At 42.7% G+C, this 20,156-nt stretch overlaps 1 protein-coding gene across 2 annotated transcripts in view; it reads right to left on the reverse strand.

The window, feature by feature from the left end:
- Positions 1-20,156, reverse strand: part of HIPK2 (homeodomain interacting protein kinase 2) — a 205,196-nt gene that overhangs the window by 38,287 nt on the left and 146,753 nt on the right. Inside the window, exons 3-8 of one of the 2 annotated variants that reach the window (XM_054988220.1) lie at positions 14,976-15,099; positions 13,499-13,618; positions 10,394-10,480; positions 8,902-9,086; positions 6,126-6,288; positions 2,741-2,867 (exon numbers count right to left, since the gene is read on the reverse strand). In XM_054988220.1, coding sequence (XP_054844195.1) covers positions 2,741-2,867; positions 6,126-6,288; positions 8,902-9,086; positions 10,394-10,480; positions 13,499-13,618; positions 14,976-15,099 — 806 coding nt within the window. Of the gene's footprint in view, positions 1-2,740; positions 2,964-6,125; positions 6,289-8,901; positions 9,087-10,393; positions 10,481-13,498; positions 13,619-14,975; positions 15,100-20,156 lie in introns of both variants that reach the window. The other variant, XM_054988218.1, reaches the window with a different exon arrangement.

Consider the following 20,156-nt stretch of genomic DNA (forward strand, 5'->3'; position numbering starts at 1 on the left):
AATTAGCTTTCCAATACATCATCCCTATGCCAAGTTTAAGCAGAAAGGCTATGTAAAGAGGAGTTCGGAGTGGAACATTCTTCCCCAGTGTCTGTTCTGATAAAATCCGAAGCTATATACTTTCTTGAACAGTAACAAAAATTTTCTCTTTGGGTTGGTGTTAAGCATGCACAGATAACTTAAATTTAACTGGAGATTTTGTTTTTGATTATGGACATTTATTTTCTTAACTACTGTTAACCACCCCAAACTATTGGGAAGGGGGTTAATTTCATAAATCAATCGACAGGACTGTTTCATGGTGATTCTCAATAATTCTTACAGAAGTCTGCCCTGAGAAAGAGAAATTCTGTCCCTTGAAAGAAGGGGAGCTCCTTGCTAAAAGCAAAGGTAGAAATCAAGACGCCGGCAGTCTGTTGCCCTTTCAGCTGCCCCTGCTCACTTTGTGCTGTGAGACTTGAAGAAATCACCAAGGATAAAAATTTGCCCAAAATAGTCAAAAGCCTTTTGTAGCTTTTGTAAATAAGACCCAGGAGACTTTTCAGGATTTCACCCTCCAGCTCTTTTATGTTATTTTAACCCTGCCTAAAAAGGATAAAACGTCTGCTACGCAGCAGTGTGCCAACACATCAATATCAGCAAAGTGCTTTAATATCTTTGGATAAAAATGACAGAGTTGGAGGCAGGTTGCAATAGTATCGGCTTCCCCACAGCAGCTGAGCTCAGATGCGTAAGAACAAGAGCTAGTTTTGGAAAGAATGGAAGTCAGCAAGTGGAAGGGGCCTTTCCCTGTCTCCTAGCCCTGAGAACCATCAACAAAATCCCTTAACAAATTAGCAATGGCCATATTAGATTATAACCCTGCACCTGTGAATCAGCTCATGGCATATTTATACATCTTGTTTAATGCATTTGTGAATGTCAGGATCAGCCAGCAGCGCAAAGAAGCTGCAGCAGCACAACAATGTGGATGAATCAAGGAGAAGCTTCATTTTAGACCAAGACCTAACTGCCCAAGTCATACTTTATAAAATTGGGGGCTTAATTCTGGAACTGGTTAAATATTTCGCTCGTCTGTGTCTGCCAAAATAGCATGGTTATCATCAGTGAAGATAATGAATGGCTCAACAACAGCGATATATTCTCATCAATGTCCACAAATCTTTGCTAATATGGCAAATCTCTACTTCCAGATTTGATAGTGGTGATTTGACATACTTCCATAGGTTTCTGTATCCTAAGCAGAGTTATACACCCACTGAAGTTAATTGGCTTAGAAGGTAGTAACTCTGTTTAGGATTGTACTGTTAATGTCCATGTATTTGCATATGTCTAAATCAACAGTTCTAAAGAAAAAGCTGTTACAGTAAATATCATGTTAGAAGAGATATCCCCTCCTGTGCCTGATAGAGAAGGAAGAATACCTTTTTAACATGGTAGCTGTTCATTTTTGTAGGTACCTGCATAAAATAATTAACAGTGTTTTTTTTAAAAAAACATCTGCTGCACAATTAATCAAGGACACCTTTTTACCTGATTGAACAAAAACGGTTTTAAGCAATTAATAGTTCCTTCTAATAGTAAATGTGATAGTTGAGTGACTATGAATAAGGCAGGGAAACAAAGCCACTCATAGACAAGTTTGGGGTTTCTGCATATTCAGAGAAATTTTTAAATTTGTTTAAAATTATTTATTTATTTTAAAATATTTATTAGCTCCCTTTCTTCTTTGCAGGAACTCAAGGAGACTTACAATAAAATAACAATAACAAAAATGCACTAAACTTCCTAGAATTTAAAAACACAGTTTAAGACTCATTAGTCATTAACTAGACTAAGTAATTATAAGCAATTCTAAATAACATTGTCTTCAGCCGCCTTCTAAAGATTGACAGGGGAGGGGCCAGATGCACCTCCCTGGGGAAGTAGTTCCATAATCATGGGGCTGCCACCAAAAAGGCCCTCTCTTGCGTACCCACCAAATAAGCATTTTTAGTAGATGGGACAGACAAGAGGGCCTCTCCCCTGCAATCTCAAGCTTTAAAAAATTACCTCCTCCATTTGTAGGATGAGGATGAAAGGAGAAGAGATGGGAGAATTGTGTTGCTCTCACAGGATATAGTACAGATTTGGTTCAGGAAGAAATTTTTCATAGATTTATTCCCCTGGTGATTTGTCACTGTGGCCCAAGGTGTCTAACTTACTAATCAACTAAATCAACTAACTACTCACACTCATGGCTTGGCTCTTCATGATCCTCTCTCCCTGAACCCATCTATGGTACATCCATGTTCAGTTCAATAATAAGGACTTATCATTGTATCTGCACACACACCCTTCCTTGTAGCATAGTGGTTAAGTGCCTGGCCTACGAATCAGCACTCTGCTAGTTCCACTCCTGCTTCTGCCATAAGCTCAGCAGGTGGCCTTGGACAAGCCGCTTCTCTTAGCCCCAACTCCACAGCAGTACGGCTAGGATAATAATAACACTGACTTTGTTCAACACTCTGAGTGGGCACCAATCTGTCCAGAAGGGCTGTATATAAACACATTGTTGTTGTGTTGATGTTGCAGGTCTTCTTGGTTTAGTATATTTACCTGCTGTAAGATCTGCCCCTTGCCAAACAGGATCCAAGCAGTCCTTGTTAATGGCAGGATGAGCCCGAGGGAAGCACCAATCCAGTTTCAGGCGAAACAATATTGAGTAGAAACCAAAGTAGCAAGAAGTCCTGCCTCTTACCTTGAAATCCTGGAGGACACACGATGAGCGCTTGCTGGAAGGGGTCAGGCCGGGCACATATCTGCGCTGTTCCCGTCTGCAGGGGCACGCTCCTCTGGGCTACTGCGGCCATGGATGCTGCCGAAGGCTGGTAGAGTGCAGATTGGTAGTTTAGTATGGAGACTTCAGGGTTGGCTAAGGAAATAGTGGCACTGGTGGTGGAGGTGGGAGCCAGGTTGGTGGCCTAGAGGAATGATGGGATTTAAAATGAAATAAAAACAAAACAAAATATGACGGTGATGATAATGCTTGAAGGGGGGGAGAGGCAGTCTTTTTCTTTTATATGATTTAAAACAAGCACATTGTAAAAAAAGAAAGCGGCAAAACAAAGGGTAGAAAAGCAAACAGAGGGAGGAAGTGAAGGATGGGGAATCACAAGAGCTTTGCTATCATTGTCCTATGTGGCCTGCTTAATGTGGCCAACCAGAACAAAAAATGTAGTACAGTCACAGAAAAGAAGTCTTGTAGGGCAATAGCCACTCACTCACCCCCTCCCCACCCGCTCTGCTGAATGCAGAAAACCTAAAGCTAGAACATTCCTGGGAGATAACTGACCAGACTCTGCTTGAAGACTTCCAACAAGAGAAGAGCCCACCCACCACCATCTTGGTTGCTATTCTTTCTAGCTCTGTACACACAACCGTCTGTGCACTGACTCACGGCACGGCAAGGGAAAGTACGCACGGTGGCACTGTCCCCTCCCCCCTCCCCCGGTGACCACTGAGTCATCTGCGTGGCATGAACGTGTGGAAGAAGGGCCCTTGTGCATGCTCTCTCCCTATGATTTGTTAGGAAAATTCCTCCTAATATTCACCCAAGCTCTGTCCTCCTGTGATGCTCATTAGATGTAGAGTGCTGAGCTCACAGCAGCACCACAGGAGGGCCAATGTACTCAGATCTGTGTTTAAGCATGTGGGTCTGTGAGAGCAACAGGGAGTGTCTGTGTAAGTTTCCTTTCTGTCCATGTGTGCAGGACATAATGTGAGTCAAAGTTCTGTAAGTGCGTGTATGAAATGGTGTGAAAGAATGTTTCTATGTAAATAGTTTCTAGATGCTTAATTCCAAGAATGTATAATATACACTGTGACTTGAGGCACACCTCCTTCAGTTACTTGTAAACTACTGTCTTATAATTGCAGTCACTCCCTCATTTAAGGAGGCCTGCTTGGTATGCACCAGAACCTGTTCTTTCTCCACAGCATCTCCCACCTTGTGGAATGGGCTGTATGAGGAGGTGAAGAAGGTGCCCTCTTTAGAGACGCTATAAGGCCATTTTATTGGTGAGGGCTTTTATGGGCTTGAAGCTGGAAGCATTTTCTTGGTGAAAGGGGTTTTTTTCTCCTCCTCCCTCTCTATTTTTATGTTTGAAATCCTGGAATTATAAGTCACTTTGAGCCACAAGGAAACGGCAGGGAATATTTAAATAAATAAATAGATAAATAAAATTCTGGCACTGTTACATTCTGGACTGTGTCATGATCTGTTGGTATTTGATCCGTTAAACTTCTGGGCAGCAAGGTATTTTGGAACCTCATGAGATTGCTGTATACTTCAGAGGGCTTTGTGTAGTTCTGCCCCTAGGCACGTGCAACTCCACCGGGGGTGCTGTCTCGTTTTTAATTGCCATAGATGGCAAACTTTGTTCTGCTGAAGGACTGGGATTAAAATTCTTCAAAAAACATTCTGGGGAGTTTTAGAAGCAAGAAAAAAACCCTCAAATATGACTGGTCTCCTTAATAATGTTTGGTTAACTGATTTCATTCTCTTGCACGCCACCTGAAGTCCTATGAATGTGCTTGATACTTTGAGTAGCGTCTGCTCAAACTGAGCTGCTCCCTAGGTTCTTGGGCAGAGAGGTGTTTTCTAGCCAACGGAGATACCCATTGCCTCATTGTCCCATTATCGTCTTATCTTCTCCCTTTACTATATAATCCTCTGAAAATGGGCAGAGCCACATCCGTGTACTTTATACCACTTAGCACAAAAGTAGAGCTCTCTAAGTATTGGAATACTTATAATTGTAGCAGCCAAGAAGCAAAATCCAGCTGGTGCTTTCCTGTCAGAAGCTGTTGGTAGAGAAAGGGAAATGTCTTAACCACAGGGCCAGTCTACACAGTTAGACTTCCCTTCTTCAGAATGTGAGGGTTTCCCCATGTCAAGAACCGACTGCTTCTGGAAATCTTGGAAGGAAGGTCGAGGGAGGAGGAGGATATATGAAACTCCTGACAGTTTCTCTTTCAATTTTGTCATGGAATGATGATGGAAACTGGGATTGGGATTGCTGTGGTATAAAGGCATCATAAAACAACAGAAACACAAGGCAAAAGTGGAGTTCAAAATATCCTATGAAAAGCAAAAGAGGAAGTTCTGGGTTTGGAAACCAAGATCCAAAAGGCATTTGAAATTGACTTAGGGACTGTCTGAATTGGCTCCCGAAGTTTAGCTTTTTCCAAAATTGTTCTCAAAAGCACTTTAACACCTCCACCCATTTCCAAAGGGATTATCCAGAATTAACAAAATGTCATAAACCAGCTATGCTGGCACTAAAACTATAAACCATCGCTGAAATCTGCTAGTTTGGTCTGGCCATGCTCAACGGGCACAGATCAGTTGTACTCTCCATTCCAAAGGTCAACAACAGGGCAAAGAACACAGGATAAGGCATCATTATTTCCTATCAACAACCTGTCATATGAAACCATAAAGAACCAATGTTGCATTATACCATTACTATCGTATGCTATCAAGGCTATGAATATTTTCTACTTTTTAAAAAATGAATAAAACAAGGTAATTAATATTTTCTGCTCCTAGAAAAGCTGAATTCTGCTGTCTGGGTATATTATATGATTTACATATATTTGCAAAAAAACCTCTTTAAATCCAAAATGTATTCCTTTCCTGCTGGCCATGAGATAAGATAAAGAGCTATGAAAATTGTAAAGGTCAACTCTTAGATATATGTAAGCTTATCTTCATCATCATAATCTGGAATTGTTTAAAAAGAAAAACTCAAGAGTTTCCTAAATTGCTGAATCCTGCATCAAATGTTCAAACCCTGTAATCACAGGAGTGAGGATTACCAGTGCAATCCTATGCAGAGTTACTCCAGTCTAAGCCCACTGAAATCAGTGGGTTTACTGGAGTAACTCTGCACAGGATTGCACTGTGAATATATCTGTACACACTGATGGCTTGCCATGTCAAACTTGTCAGAAATATGGGGACAACTTGATGTACCAGATCTGGGAGTTTTATGCCTTTGAAATATCAAGGGTAACGGATCGAGATTGTCTGTTTGTACCCTCCCCCTTGCTCCCAAGCAAAATAAAGATGGGCTTCTCACCTGGTTATGGACCGTATTGAGCTGATTGTTGAAGGTCATGGTTAAGTTGGTTGATGTGCTTGGGGCCACATGGGTGATGAATGGTGTCTTGCTCTGATTCACTGTGTCGTACATGTTCACCCGCCGCTTGCAAATCTCCATGTTCTGGAAACAGGACTTGACACTGTTTATAGAGAAAAAGGGCATGAAAAGCAAGAGAGTAATGCAAATTCCTCAGATGGACAAAATCAACTGACTACGAAAAGTACACTGTGGGCCATCATACAGCTCATAGCCACGGGAAGCCCCTTGTGTACTTAAAAGAATCCACACAGTGAAAGCCACAAATGTTTATGGTATATGCTTTTGCAAACCCAAGGAAGCCCCAAATTTACAGAAAAACACAAACATTAAAAAAAAATTGAGTGGACAGAGCAAAACCCCCTAACAAAACTGTAGCTGTAATGTCTGTGCATATCAAGTTGCAAGAAAAAACCCACAGACAACAGAAGGAGGTGAGTGGGGTGGAGCAGCAATGGGAAAGCAGAGGGAGTGAAAGAAGAGATTGTAAAGGAAGCAAGGGGCTAAGCAGAACAGGGTGGGGGGGGGGGTGAGAAATCAGGAGCCAGAAAGGGTGGTGGAGACAGAGGATGAGAAGAGGAATGGACAGGCTTGAGTTCAGGCAGGACAAGGAAGGAGTTCAGGGAAAAGAGGAAGTGGATGAATGGGGAAACAAGAGGTGGATCAAAGAGAGGGAAAGAAATCCCTCCACATCACAAGTTCTTGTTGGTCCCCCTGTTGTGAAACTGAATTCATTTACTATCTTTCCCCAGGGAACACTGGAAATCATACTTTGGAGTGGTGGCGGTGCTGTGTTCAACTAGGATTCCAAATGGAGCTTTCTCATCAGCCTCACTGAAATTCCCAGTATGTTTTGGGCTAAGCTATGGAAGTATAAAGCAGAGGTCCTGTCCAGGCATTCATGGCAAATATGCTGAATGCACAAAGGGGAGGGGAACAGGATCAGACCTGCTGGCCCCACCCTCAACTTGTGTGCCTTCATCCTACATACAAATACACACCTGTAGGCTCCATATGTGCTTCTTTGGGCAAATGTTTTATTTCTGTGGCACAGCATCTGTGCACACATACTTCGAAAAATGCCAAGTGCCATGCCAAGCCTCCACTGAACACAGAGAGGTTTGGGGGCAATGCAGCATGCGCCATTCCCTCATTTCTATGCATGTTTGATGTACATGAGATTCAACACCTGAACAGGGTTAGATATCTGTTATGTTCACAATTTCTATAAGACATGGCAGTCATTCCTTATACTTTTCTGTATTTTATTTGAAATGATCAAACATGATTGTTTATATTTTTATTTGTTTATATGTTTATACTTTCAAGAGCTTGAGTGACATTGAAAGCATGTTCCTTATTTGTACATTATTGTGCTTCTTTTTAATGATTTAAAAATGGTGGAAAAAAGAAATATTAAATATTAAATTTGGACCTGACAGCACTATTTGACACCAAAAATCTAATAGTAGCTAGAAAGGACCTTACGGTCTAGCTTTCTACTCTGGGATGGAAATCTGAAAAACGAAACAGTTCCTCAAAGATATTCATCCAATCATTTTTTAAGGTAGAACGACATATTACAGAAAACATTCAGCTGCTGCTGAAAATCTCAACTACATGTCTTGTCATTCTACCCAATCCATAACATTCAGTACAACTTCCCTTGTGTGTAGGATTATGGCATTATGGGTTGTCTTACCCTGCCAGAGGCAGCTAATGCTGTGAGGCAATGCACCACTTGTATATATCTTGACACAAGCAGAGCTGAGCTGGTCTAAGCATTTCAGAAGGCATAGGAAGGGATAATAAAACACGTGACAGCCATTTTCAGCAGCAGTTGTGTGTTCTAAGTAATATGTAGTTCCACCCCTAGAAAACCCACAAAAAAGATCACTCCATAACTTTCTAACCTGGCTTCTTCCTTTGCCTATATTGCTGACAGCTCAGGAATAATATCTTCTGTCTTTTCACTGGAGTAGTCCACTCTCCTACCTGATTTTCCTATATGCTGGGTGAAACTGAAATCCTGCTACCCACAGCAACAATGAACAGTAAACCATTAAAACACATGCTAGAGACAAGGTTCTTGAATGATAGTCCTGAATAAAGATTAAAGAAGTACGTTTTCTCTGAGTCAGGAGCTGGCAATTGCTTCCTGTAGCTCTAGGCAAGTCTTTCAGTTTACCTGAGCGTTGAACGTTCACAATCTGTGACTTGGCTAACTGCTCAGTTCTATATAGTGGTATTAAGCTGCAGCTCTTGGGCTATCACTTTGACATTTTGCTATGCTTTGTTGGACAATGATAATTATTATCTGGAATTGTTACTGACCGATCTTCTGGGCATTGTGTTTTTATTTTAATTCTAGATCTTCTATCTGTTTTAATGTATTGGGTGGTTGTTGGTTTTTTATGTGTGTTTGAACGTGCAGAAGTGGTCTCAAATGCCAAATTTTGGCATCAATACAACCTAGAAATGTTTCAAATCAAAGAAGCAAAGGAAGCTCCACTTAGCAAAATGTTCTTGCTGTTAGAATGGCTCTCCTGGTGCCCCTGCTCAGTCTAATTTGTGGCAACTAAATGGCAAGCCTTTGGGGGAGAAACAGAGATCAACCTGACAGTGCATGTGCCATTTTGCCAACCCACTTCTCTCCATCCCACAGATAACTCCATTTCTAGAACCTTCGATCTGAAGCAGAGAGAAAGAAGCGTACTGCGTGCTATGAGGGAAATCGAGCAGGTGTGTCATGGTGACAAATGGGTGGTTGAGCGTTTCAATGGGCGTTATCCTCTTGTCTGCATCTATCGTCAACATCTTCTTTAACAAGTCTATGAACTCCCGCCGGTCTGCCTTTTCCACCAACATATCACTTCCTTCCAAGTCTGTTGTCATATTCACCTGAAAGAAAAAACTGGTTCAGCAGCAGAACCATGTTTCTAGTTCCATAAAACCAAGTATTTTTATTTTATTTATTTATTTATTTTCGATTTTTATTCCGCCCTCCCCACACTTCCAGCAGGCTCAGGGCAGAATACATTATTAGTCTAATCCAGAAAGACTCTTCTTATTTTTATGATTTATTACTATTACTATTACTATTAATTACTATTACTATTATTAATGTCATTTATAGTCCGTCTTTCTCACTGAGACTAGTGTGAGATTAGTACAGTCAATATCAAGAACACTTCAATAAACAATGCCATAGGGTAAATAGATACAAGTTCACAAAGACATAACATTAGCAGGAATCCAATACAACATAGCGGTGAGGTCTATGGTTCCTAACTCATTACCGGATCATCTGAGATTCCCCGCCCTACAATACAGCCCTCCTATCTGAGTAAAAAGCCTTTTTGAATAATTTGGGTTTGCATCATTTACGGAAAGTCAAGAGTGTGGGGGCTCTCCTGACCTCCTCAGGCAGGCTGTTCCATGGTGTGCGGACCACCACAGAAAAAGTCTGTGTACGGGCTGCTGTTGATTTCGCCGATGTGCAGGGTGGCACCTGCAAGAGACCCTGTTCAGAAGAACGAAGTTGTTGTGGAGGAGCATAGGGAGGGAGGCAGTCCCATAGGTATGCTGGACCAAGGGTGTGAAGAGCTTTGTAAGTAATAACCAATACCTTGAACTGAGCATGGTAACTAATGGGTAGCCAATGGAGTGATTGCAGGATGGGAGTGATGTTCATGCTCCTGCTCGCTCCTGATAACAGTTGAACCACAGTGTTTTGTACCTATTGGAGTCTCCTAGTTAACTTAGATGGGAGACATAGGTATAGTGCATGACAACAGTCAAGTCTTGATGTTACCTTGGCACGGATCCAGGTGGCCAGGTCAAGGTACCAACTTTCCAGGCAACTTCAAGCACTGGAGTTAAGATAAGGTGCTAGAACAGTCACAGGTCCTTGCAAACTCTCAAAGGCAATTAGTCTGCACATGCAGATTAACAAACAATGTACAAAAGTGGATAAAGTACTAGTCAAATTTCCCTTTAAAGATGGAATCATTAATTCTCATTAATGTCTACTCAATCAAATAATCAATTCTGTCTAATGGAATAGAGGCTTCCTCCTAACTGTTTACTACAATTTTATCTCAATTTTCCTCCAAGGACCAGGGTGGTTTATGTGCTTCCACTGCATCTTCACAACAACCCTATAAAGTGAGCCAAGACAATAACTGTTACCTCAGTAACCTCCTTACCTGTGCCATATCATCCAAACAATTGAAAATATACTTTCTTGCTTCCTTTGACTTGATCCCTGTCTCCGCCTCATGATCATCTGGTGTCTGTACAGAATCAAGAGAAAAAAGATACCAGTAGCCCCCTTGATATCTACATCCTCTGGGCATAGAGCAGTGGACACTGGGAGAGTGGGGGGGGCAGGTAGCTGTGAATTTCCTGTATTGTGCAGCAGGTTGGACTAGATGACCCCTGGAGGACTTTCCAGCTCTATGTTTCTTTGTTTCTAACATAAACAAATAAACAGTCATTGTTACTTCAGACAGGCAGTGCAAAATCTGCTATTCCTTTAGGCCCAGCTCCAATGTTGCTTTCTCACCATATACTTCCCCCACACACCTCATGTGAAATTGCAGAGGTCTGAAAGTAAATCCCCATGTCTTTTCAATCCATTGCTAAATCCTGACCAGATGTGAGCAGCAGGTGTAACAACTTAGTGATCTTAGCTTTAAATTTTTGTGCCAGCGTTTGTTGACATTATCCTGGGGGCATCATTATGGGATGGAGGCATGTAAAGAACAGTTGTATGGATTAACCCAGTCATACACTGGGAATGCTGCATGGCTTCATTTCTGATGGTTGGTGCAACTGCATTCTTTCCTCTCATAATATTATCACAGGGACAGTGTGCTGGTTAACAGAATGTGCTCTGAGCTAGGAGGTCATCCCCATCATGAATTCACTAGCTTGCCTCTTAGCTTCAGCCTTTTCAGTCCCCAGTCTGTGATAATTTCTCCACACTTTAATATGTGAATTATAACAATGGCTTGTTCTACAGAGCTTTTGCTCCTGATTCCATGTGTTGTGGGTGAGATATGACTACTGAGTGTAAAAGGAAACCTTATATACTAATAGCCAAGTGGCCTTTATCTGAGGATACTTAAATCTGGAGACCAGAGCTATGAACGGACAAGACAGATCTTCCTACACACCTGAAAAAATGCTCCAGATTTACAGAAAAATCTGAAACGTAAAAAAGTAAATTGGGAGGGGAAGGTCATGATGATAAAAGGAGTACCTGTAGCTTTAAGAACCAGATGACCTCAGTGGCTGTTGCTAGGAAACCATAGCTAGTATTCCAGGCTTGGTGTTTGTCAAGAAAAGGCAGGATGAGGGAGCCGGGCCCTTTCTAAGGCTGTTTGGGCAGTTGAGGGAGGACTTATTGGGGCCAGGCCAAGAAGCAGCCATCAGACAACTTGATACAACATGACTTTGATTGTCACACACTCTCAACATAACCTACCTCTCAGGGTTGTTGTGAGGATAATATGGGGGAAAGGAGTATAATGGAAGCAGGTATGGAGAAAGGCAGCACATAAATGAAGTTTCGTGGGTTTAAATGAAAGAAGGATATAGGGAAAGGTGAGCATATGAAGGCTACCAGGAGGAGGGAAAGAGGATATAGTGTGGGGAAGGGGATACAGGGGAAAGTCAAGTATGCACTGCAAACCCTTGCAGGTTCCCCCGCCTGCAGCTGGGCCTGGCTCAGCCCACACCATGCAACTGGGCCATAGGGGAGAGGCTGCTGATGGGGAGGGGGAAAGATGAAGACAGGAGAGCAGACAAAGGTGGGTGAGAAGGAGAGAATGAAGCAGGAAAAGGGGGAGAGGCTATGGGGGCAGGAAAGGGCAAGAGGACCTAGTGGGGGGAAGGAAACTGAGGTGCCCCTGCATGTTCTTGCGGGTGCCCTACTCGTATATTCTTAATGTTCACAGGGAGCCTTTTCTTCAGTATTACAGACCATCCAGGAGATTACCATGGCACTGAACACACGGGGATGGGACAGTCACAGGGAGAGATTGTGCCCCTGTTTGTGGTCCTTGATGGCTACTGTCGGAAATATATGCCAAGATTCAACAGGGAACTTTATATGTTCAGGTCATACGGCCAAACCTTTTTATTTACTTTATTTTACTTCATTTATACACCCTCCTTTCTCCTCAATGGGGACCCAGAGCGGCGTACCTCTCCTTCATTTTTTCCTCACAACAAACCCTGTCAAATAAGTTAGGCTGAGAGTCTCTCTACATAAGACATCTTACACGGGGACGCTCAAGTGACTTACTTTCTGTGTGGTCTTATAGTCAAGTGTACTCTGCCTCCCTAGCAGTACATGGGCATCCACAATGAGAGAACAGGTGTAAGATCTTTCACTTGAGTGTTTGCGTGTAAGAGCCAAAACACACGTTAAGAAAAACCTAGGTTCAGCACGTGTTCTCTTACCTCAAGGTTTGCTGGGATCTGTAGGCGTCCTGGAAGCTTAAAGTTTAGCATTTACAGAGCAGCAAAAAGGGAAAGGGAAATACAGGCGCCTGTATTTTAAGCTTTAAGCTTCCAGGACGCCTTTAAGCTTCCAGGACGCTTACAGATCCTTTAAGCTTCCAGGACTTTAAGCTTCCAGGACCCCTACAGATCTTTAAGCTTCCAGGACGCCTACTTTAAGCTTCCAGGACTCCTACAGATCCCGGCAAACCTTGAGGTAAGAGAACACGTGCTGAACCTAGGTTTTTCTTAACGTGTGTTTTGGCTCTAAGATGTCTTGTGTAGAGAGACTCTGAGAGGGTGTGACCAGCTCAAGGTCACCGAGTGAGCTTCCATGGTAGAGGAAAGAATCGAACTTGGATTGCCCAGATCCTTGCCCATCACTCTAACCTCTACACTATACTAAATCTCCTACACCACACCTTGACTCTTAAGCGTTAGGACTGGAATTTGTAAAACTTCATCTTCAGTCAATTGGGGATCTTTACAGTCAATTGGGGATCTTTACCTGTCCTGTCCTGCACATGATCATGACCCTGCACAAGTATGCAAACCAGGGATCTTCTCGAAAGAAACAATGTCAACTTCATGACTCTAATCCCATTTTTTATAATAGGCAAGATTTGGAAGATCCTACTGAAGTGTTCACCAAGGCTGTCCCCTTTCAGCCCACAAAGCAACGCACATGATGTTCTTACATCAACTCAACCTCAGCCCATTCTCATGGTTTCATCGGTAACATTTCAACATTACATGATGCAGCTGCTGACAACGATAAAGAAAATGGGGAAAGACCTTCCTACCTTTAGCCTCCACAGTGGATACGGTGAGTCTGTATCCCTGTTGAAAAACCTCGTTGTCTTCGTCCCTGCACTTAACAAATACTCAGCTGGCAAGCCCTGGGTCTGTGAAATGTATCGGATCTGTAAAAGGAGGAGTAGGTCAGTGTTCATTCCAGAGGGATATACAAGAGGCTTCCCTTGGGATGAGGAACAAGGCATTTCCGACCAAAGAACAAAGGAAATGGTGGATAGTTCTGCTCACATTAAGGGCTAAAAAGGAAGGCAAAGCTTCACATTTTAACAATGAATAATATTTATTATGTATTAACAACTTAAGTAATTAGGTGTTACACAACTGTCTTTCCTTTTACAGCTAAAAACTCCATAGTACCCATCCTTGTGGCCTTGTGGCGCAGAGTGGTAAGCTACAGTACTGGAGGGCAAGCTCTGCTCACAACTTGAGTTCAATCCTGGCAGAAGCCGGGTTCAGGTAGCCGGCTCAAGGTTGACTCAGCCTTCCATCCTTCCAAGGTCAGTAAAATGAGTTCCCAGTTTCCTGGGGGTAAAGTGTAGATGACTGGGGAAGACAATGGCAAACCACCCCATAAAAAAAAAGTCTGCCAAGAAAACGTTGTGATGCAACGTCCCCCATGGGTCAGTAATGACTTGGTGCTTGCACAGGGGACTACCTTTACCTTTTAAAAACCTCTCCTTTAGCCTTTGAAGCTTACAAACATACATTGCTTTATCCACAGTGACGTTAAAGGAAGTATGCTAAAGGTAAAAAAAAAGAAGAATGTGTATGTGCCTTCAGGGTGTGCTTTATCTGTAAAAGAGCTTTTTACAACATTGGCTTTGATCCCCAAACATTAATTTCAAGAGGACTTGTTTAAGCAAGATATTTTAAGAGTCAGGCTGCTGCTTCTTTCCTTCCTCGCCAATTGTTTTTGAAAGCCAAAACTTCCTAGCCTTGATCCAGTGCTAGTTCCAGGCAACTAGATATGCTGGTCATTCCAGATAGAGGTGTCCATGTCTAAGGGTGGGCGGCAAAGGAGCATCCAGTCAGTTCAATGGGGATCAGCAACATAATGGGGAGATAAGCCCCGTTAAATGATTCACATATAGTGTACACTTGGTTTTTCTTTATTCGTGTAGTGAGTTAATCCTCATGTCTCATTCAATACATGTACAGCTCAACATGTGACTTAAACCCCACCTTTATCCAAGTACTATCTTCTAGTTTTATTTATAAAGTAACCGTATGTCGGCTCTTTCTTACAAACAAGTGTACACTCATGCAAGTAGGTTGTAGATGCACTCACTCTAACAGAGTGAACAGTTAGATGTGCAACAAGATGTGTTACACTTTAACATTTCTAAGATGCTACAGAAGGATACTGAAAAAGTTGTCTCAGTGGTTCTAAGCACAAACATTAGCAATGAAGAGCAAAGTGAAGAAAGTTAACCAAAGAATTTCAGAAGTGGTCACAATACCAACCTGATCGTATTCTGAAGCTCCTGGATATAAAGGCCAGCCCAAGAATAGTTCTGCAATGACACAACCCAGCGACCACATGTCAATTGCTTCGCAGAAGGGTAAACCGAGGATGATTTCAGGGGCTCTGCAAGAGAAGAGAAATCATAACAACCCATCACAAAACACAGTTGTTTGAATTAGACAATGAAAAGGAGGGGAAAGAACCATTTTGGGATGATTAAATAAGTAATTTTTGCATGCTTGTACAATTGATACCTTTTTATGGGCAGATGTTCAGTTTGTGAATGGAAAAGCTGCATCTGTTGACTTTTTGTACCTATCACCTCCATGCAGAAAAAGCCTCCACTGGATGTTTTTTGCCTATTAGGTAAAGATCATCTGTCCATTTTTTTAAAAGCAGGGGCATGGAACCTGGCCATTGCTAAACTGTCAAGATGCTAGATCTTGGGAATCCCTGTAAGGATAAAAGGTCAGTTCAGCCAGCCTCTGAGCCCATTCAAGCCCTTGACAGATGGCAGCATTTTTCTTTCCCACCAGGCTCCCTTGAACCTTCATTTGCAATGAATATTTAACCATTTTCACCCCCCAAAAGACAAATCTTCCCTCTAGAAAGTTATTTCCATTCACACAAGCAGCAGTTTAATGGTTGCTTGAAACGCAGCTTGCATTTATGCAGAGGATGTTAGAATCCTTGTTATCTTTAATAATCTCATACAAGAAGATATTTTTGGCCAGTACAAGGCACACAAAAGAAAGTACATCTTCACAAAATGCATAATTAACACATGGTATTATTTGCTGACAGAATTACTATTTCACCCTTCTGTTGAAAAACTACATAAGACTATCCATAAGATACTATGACGGCAGTTAGCTTAGGTAACTTTAAAAGGGGATGACACAAATTCAGAGAAAACAACAGTGTAATCCTAAACAGAGTTACTTCCTTTCTTCAATGGTCTCTGCTTAGGATTGCACTGTAGATCTATCAATGGCTATTAACTTTAACAGTTTAATGGAACCTCCATGGTCAGAGGCAGCATACCTCTAAATACTAGTTGTTGGGGGATAGCAACAGGAAGCTTCTTAACCTGATTGGGGACTTCCTGGAGGCATCTAGCTGGCCACTGTGAGAAACACAATGTTGAACTAGAGGGACATGAACACAGAGCAACCTCATGCTGAGTCCGAGGTCTATTGAGGTCTATCGAGGTCATTATAGTCTATTCTGATTTGCAGCAGCTCTACAGGGTCTCAAATATAACATCACCTGCCACACAATCCTTCTTTTAAGTGGAGATGCTGTGGATTGAACCTGGGAACTTTCTACATGCAAATCAGATACTTTGGCACTGAGCCACACCACAGCCCTTTCCCATCTGATCCAGGTCAGCAGGGCTCTTTTTTAAATATTCTCATGCAGTGGTGAGAGAAGTTGCCCCTACAAAACCCTACTGCCCTGTCTTCTTTTGCATCTGCTCACCCCTAGCAAGGACACAGTTGCCCCAAGTGGCACCAGTTTGCATGTTGTTGCTCAGCACATAGTTCCATGCATCCCAAGAGTTAGCAGTCAGAGAAGAAACAGCCAGATTCATGTAGGCATGTATGAAAACCTATCACTTTATAAGCAATTGTGGCTACCTACAGGTCTGTGTGTGTGCATGTGTGCGCATGCACATTCTATCAAGTCACAGCTGACTTGTGGCAACCCCATAGGGTTTTCAAGGCAAGAGACTTTCAGAGGTGGTTTGTCATTGCCTGCCTCTGCATAGTGACCCTGGACTTCCCTGACGGTCTCCCATTAGGGGTGCCATCCCCTGCTCCCACCCTTCCCCTCCCCACGTCCACTTACTTGGCTGATGGGGTCGCGCTCCCTGGGGTGCTCCTGCACCCACAGTGGCCCAATTTGGACTGAAACATGCCCTGCAGTGGGCCCGTTTCAAACTGAATTGTGCCCCGCAGCAGGCTGATCCAGCCTGCAGAAGCGCTCCCAGCTGCCCTTTGACCCTGTGCAATGACATCACTTCATGTAAGTGACATCATCATGCAAGCCGGGAGTACATTTGCGCTGTGCAAGCGCAAGACCAGGACCCAGGGGCATAGCAAGGTAGGTGCCAGGCTCCCAATCTTCTGCCTGGGGGAGTCGAGGGACCTGGCAACCCTATCTCCCATCCAAATACTGACCAGGGCTGGTACTGTTTAGCTCCCAAGATCTGATAAGATTGGGCTATCAAGACCATTTAAGGGGAAACAAAACAGTCTCTCTCCTTTCCCATCCCAAAGTGGGAAGAGGAATCCCTACTGGTGCTTGCCTGTCCTCTGAAGGACATCTGCTGAGGGCTTCTTTGTGTGCCCCCACATCTTTTGAAGTGAGGTTGGTCACTACCAGGGAGAGAGCCTTTTCTTCTCGTGTTTGCAGACCTCCCCTCCCCTCCCCTCCCTGCTGCCTGCCTGCCTGATCTTCTAAGGCTCACTGTGTTGGCCCGCTTTATTTGTGGCTTTCTATCCCTCCTCTGTGTCTTCTCCCCTTTGGGAAATAGAAATTGTATTTAAGAGTTTTACATTGTTAGATTTTGTGTTGCTGTTTGGTGGCCCTGATTGTTGAGGAGCGCCACATAAATCATTAAAATAAAATAAACAGTGGAGCTAAAGGGAGGAGGAGATAGAAATGGGGTAAGGCATAGTGTTTATAGTAGTAATAATAAAAACAAGTGTGCTTATGTACTGCTCTTTTGGACAGCGTAGTGCCTACCCAGAGAAGTAAACAAAGTTGGTGTTGTTGTTATTATCTCCACAATGCAGGTAGGGAACCAGGGCTGAGAGGAGTGGCTAACCCAAGGCCACCTGCAATGCTCATGGCAGTAGTGGGAGTTAAACTAGCTGAGTGCTGATTCACAGCCCAGCCACTTAACCACTATGCTGCTGCCGTTCTCCCTTCAAAGCACCAGGAGGGGATGAGCAAGGGGCAGGAACCTTGAGCTTTTCTTGACTAAAGCTCTCAAAAGGCATCACTATTTTATAGTCTGTACTTGCTTATTTTTACTTGTAAGAACAGATTTTCAGCTTGGAATCTTGGGTGGCTTGATGTATATATACAACCCCTATGGTTAGGAGCAAGGCTCTTAGTGAACTGCCTGGCAAACATATCCTTCTGATGTAAAATAATCAATACGAACATCCTGTAACCATCCATTTGATCACGGTTTCAGATCTCAGAAGGGAATAGTGCAGCTTTCATGAACACAAGACAGCATTAGCTTCAAAAGGAATCGCTCACTTTTTCCCCCTGCCTCTTTTTCTCTGTGTGTGGAGATTGCATCATGATACATCTTTCAATGGAAAGGGATGTGTTTCCCCCCCACTACTGTGGAGTTATCAGCTCATCTGACAACTTACTTGACCACACGTGCTGGTTTGGCCAAGGTAAGCAGTTCACTCCACTGAAATACAGCTAGCCCTGGAATGACTTTCTTTCCTAACATATCAGTGCAACTACACAGAGCAAATCTCCCACTCTGGTGTTTGGGAAAATAACCAGACCTTTCTACAGTTTGTTCCCTGGTTTGATTTGTGTGGGTCTTTCCTTATCAGCCTTTAAAAATCTTTTATATCTTTTATCTTTTATAGTTGATATATTTATATTAAGTGCTATAGGCTTGTGCCAGGGATGGCAAAAACTCAGCATAATATGTAACAATCCTGCAGCTGCTCACGCCACATGCTTCTTGCGCTGAGATGTAGGAGTTCTGGTGCAGTGTCATTTATTCCCACCCACCCACCCCATGCACGCACACACACACACACACATTTCCCTTTGCGTAAAAATATACTCTGTGTGGAGCAAGGACCCTGGCACAGACTGTGAAAGAGCCAAGTTGCGCAATGAGTAAGAGTAAGTAAGTAATGGGGAGGGGCTGTGGTTCAGTGGCAGAACATTGGCATTGCATGCAGAAGGTCCTAGGTTCAGTCCTCAACATCTCTAGTAAGGATCAGGTTGCAGGTGATGTGAAAGACCTCTGCCTGAGACCCTGGAGAACCTCTGCCAGTCAGAGTGGAGAATACTGACTTTGATGGACCAGTGGCCTGATTCCATATAAGGCTGTTTCATGTGTTCGGTAATAGTAGTCACAGGAGTAAGGATAATGTGTTCTAGTTGGAGGTGTTGGGATGAATCAATTGTTTCAAAGATAGGATTTTTAAAACATTCAGTCCCCCGCTTGAAATCTCAAGTGTTACAGTCCAACAACAAATACATGACATGACCCCAGAGATTGGGCAGCTTAGGTCAACCATTCAGCTCTAAGAGGCTGCACTGATGCAATGAGGGAATCTAGATGGGTCAGGCATATCATACATTCTTTTCCAAATAAAGCAATTAGGTAATATTTCTGGAAGCCCGTTACAATGTTGTCTATTTCTTATCACATTCCAGGGCAGTGAGTTCCACATAGCAAGTCTGAGAAGGCTGTGAGGAGGAGGAGGGGAAATTTTCTTTTGTTCATTAGAGGTTTATTGTATATTAATTTCATCACACGTTTCCCACTATAAATACGATGTCAAATGATAAGGGAGCTTTTGCGCTTGACTCTAAAAGTGCTTTTTGAACCACAGCTCTAATGTGCAACCTACACTTGCTAGAATGGGTGTGCAATTTAAAACAGCTGTCTTCCAACTTACATACTAAAATAACAACATGCACATAAATAGCATGGAAATTGCTCAAAAGGCAAGAAACACAGGTTTTCAGATGATCTGTTAGCAAATGATACTTTTTTTTGTCAGAGAGGAAATGGCAGAAGAGTAAAGTTTTGAGAATTCACATAGGTAAAAAGCTAAAGTTCTGACCACTTTATTGTATACTACAACATTATTTACCTGTTCTCTAAAGTCTTTCATCTGGGCATGCCAGAAAATGTGGGGTGGATAGCACATCTACTGACAACTACGTATGTTTGCAGGAAGAATGTGCCTTCTTGGATTGCTAGCTAATAATTCTCACCACAATCACCTGCATAGTTTCTATTTTAAAAACAAAATCTGGCAATATTTTACAGGGGAAGCCAGGCAAAAACTAAAGCTATCTTCAGCCCTCTTGGAAAATGGCTATAAGGCCAAGGGCAGCTAAAACCAGCTGTTCTTATACTCAATTGCCAGTGTTTATATCTCTTTTTTCCAAAAGTA

This window comes from Eublepharis macularius, chromosome 9 (assembly GCF_028583425.1).
Source record: "Eublepharis macularius isolate TG4126 chromosome 9, MPM_Emac_v1.0, whole genome shotgun sequence".
NCBI classification, from domain to species: domain Eukaryota; kingdom Metazoa; phylum Chordata; class Lepidosauria; order Squamata; family Eublepharidae; genus Eublepharis; species Eublepharis macularius.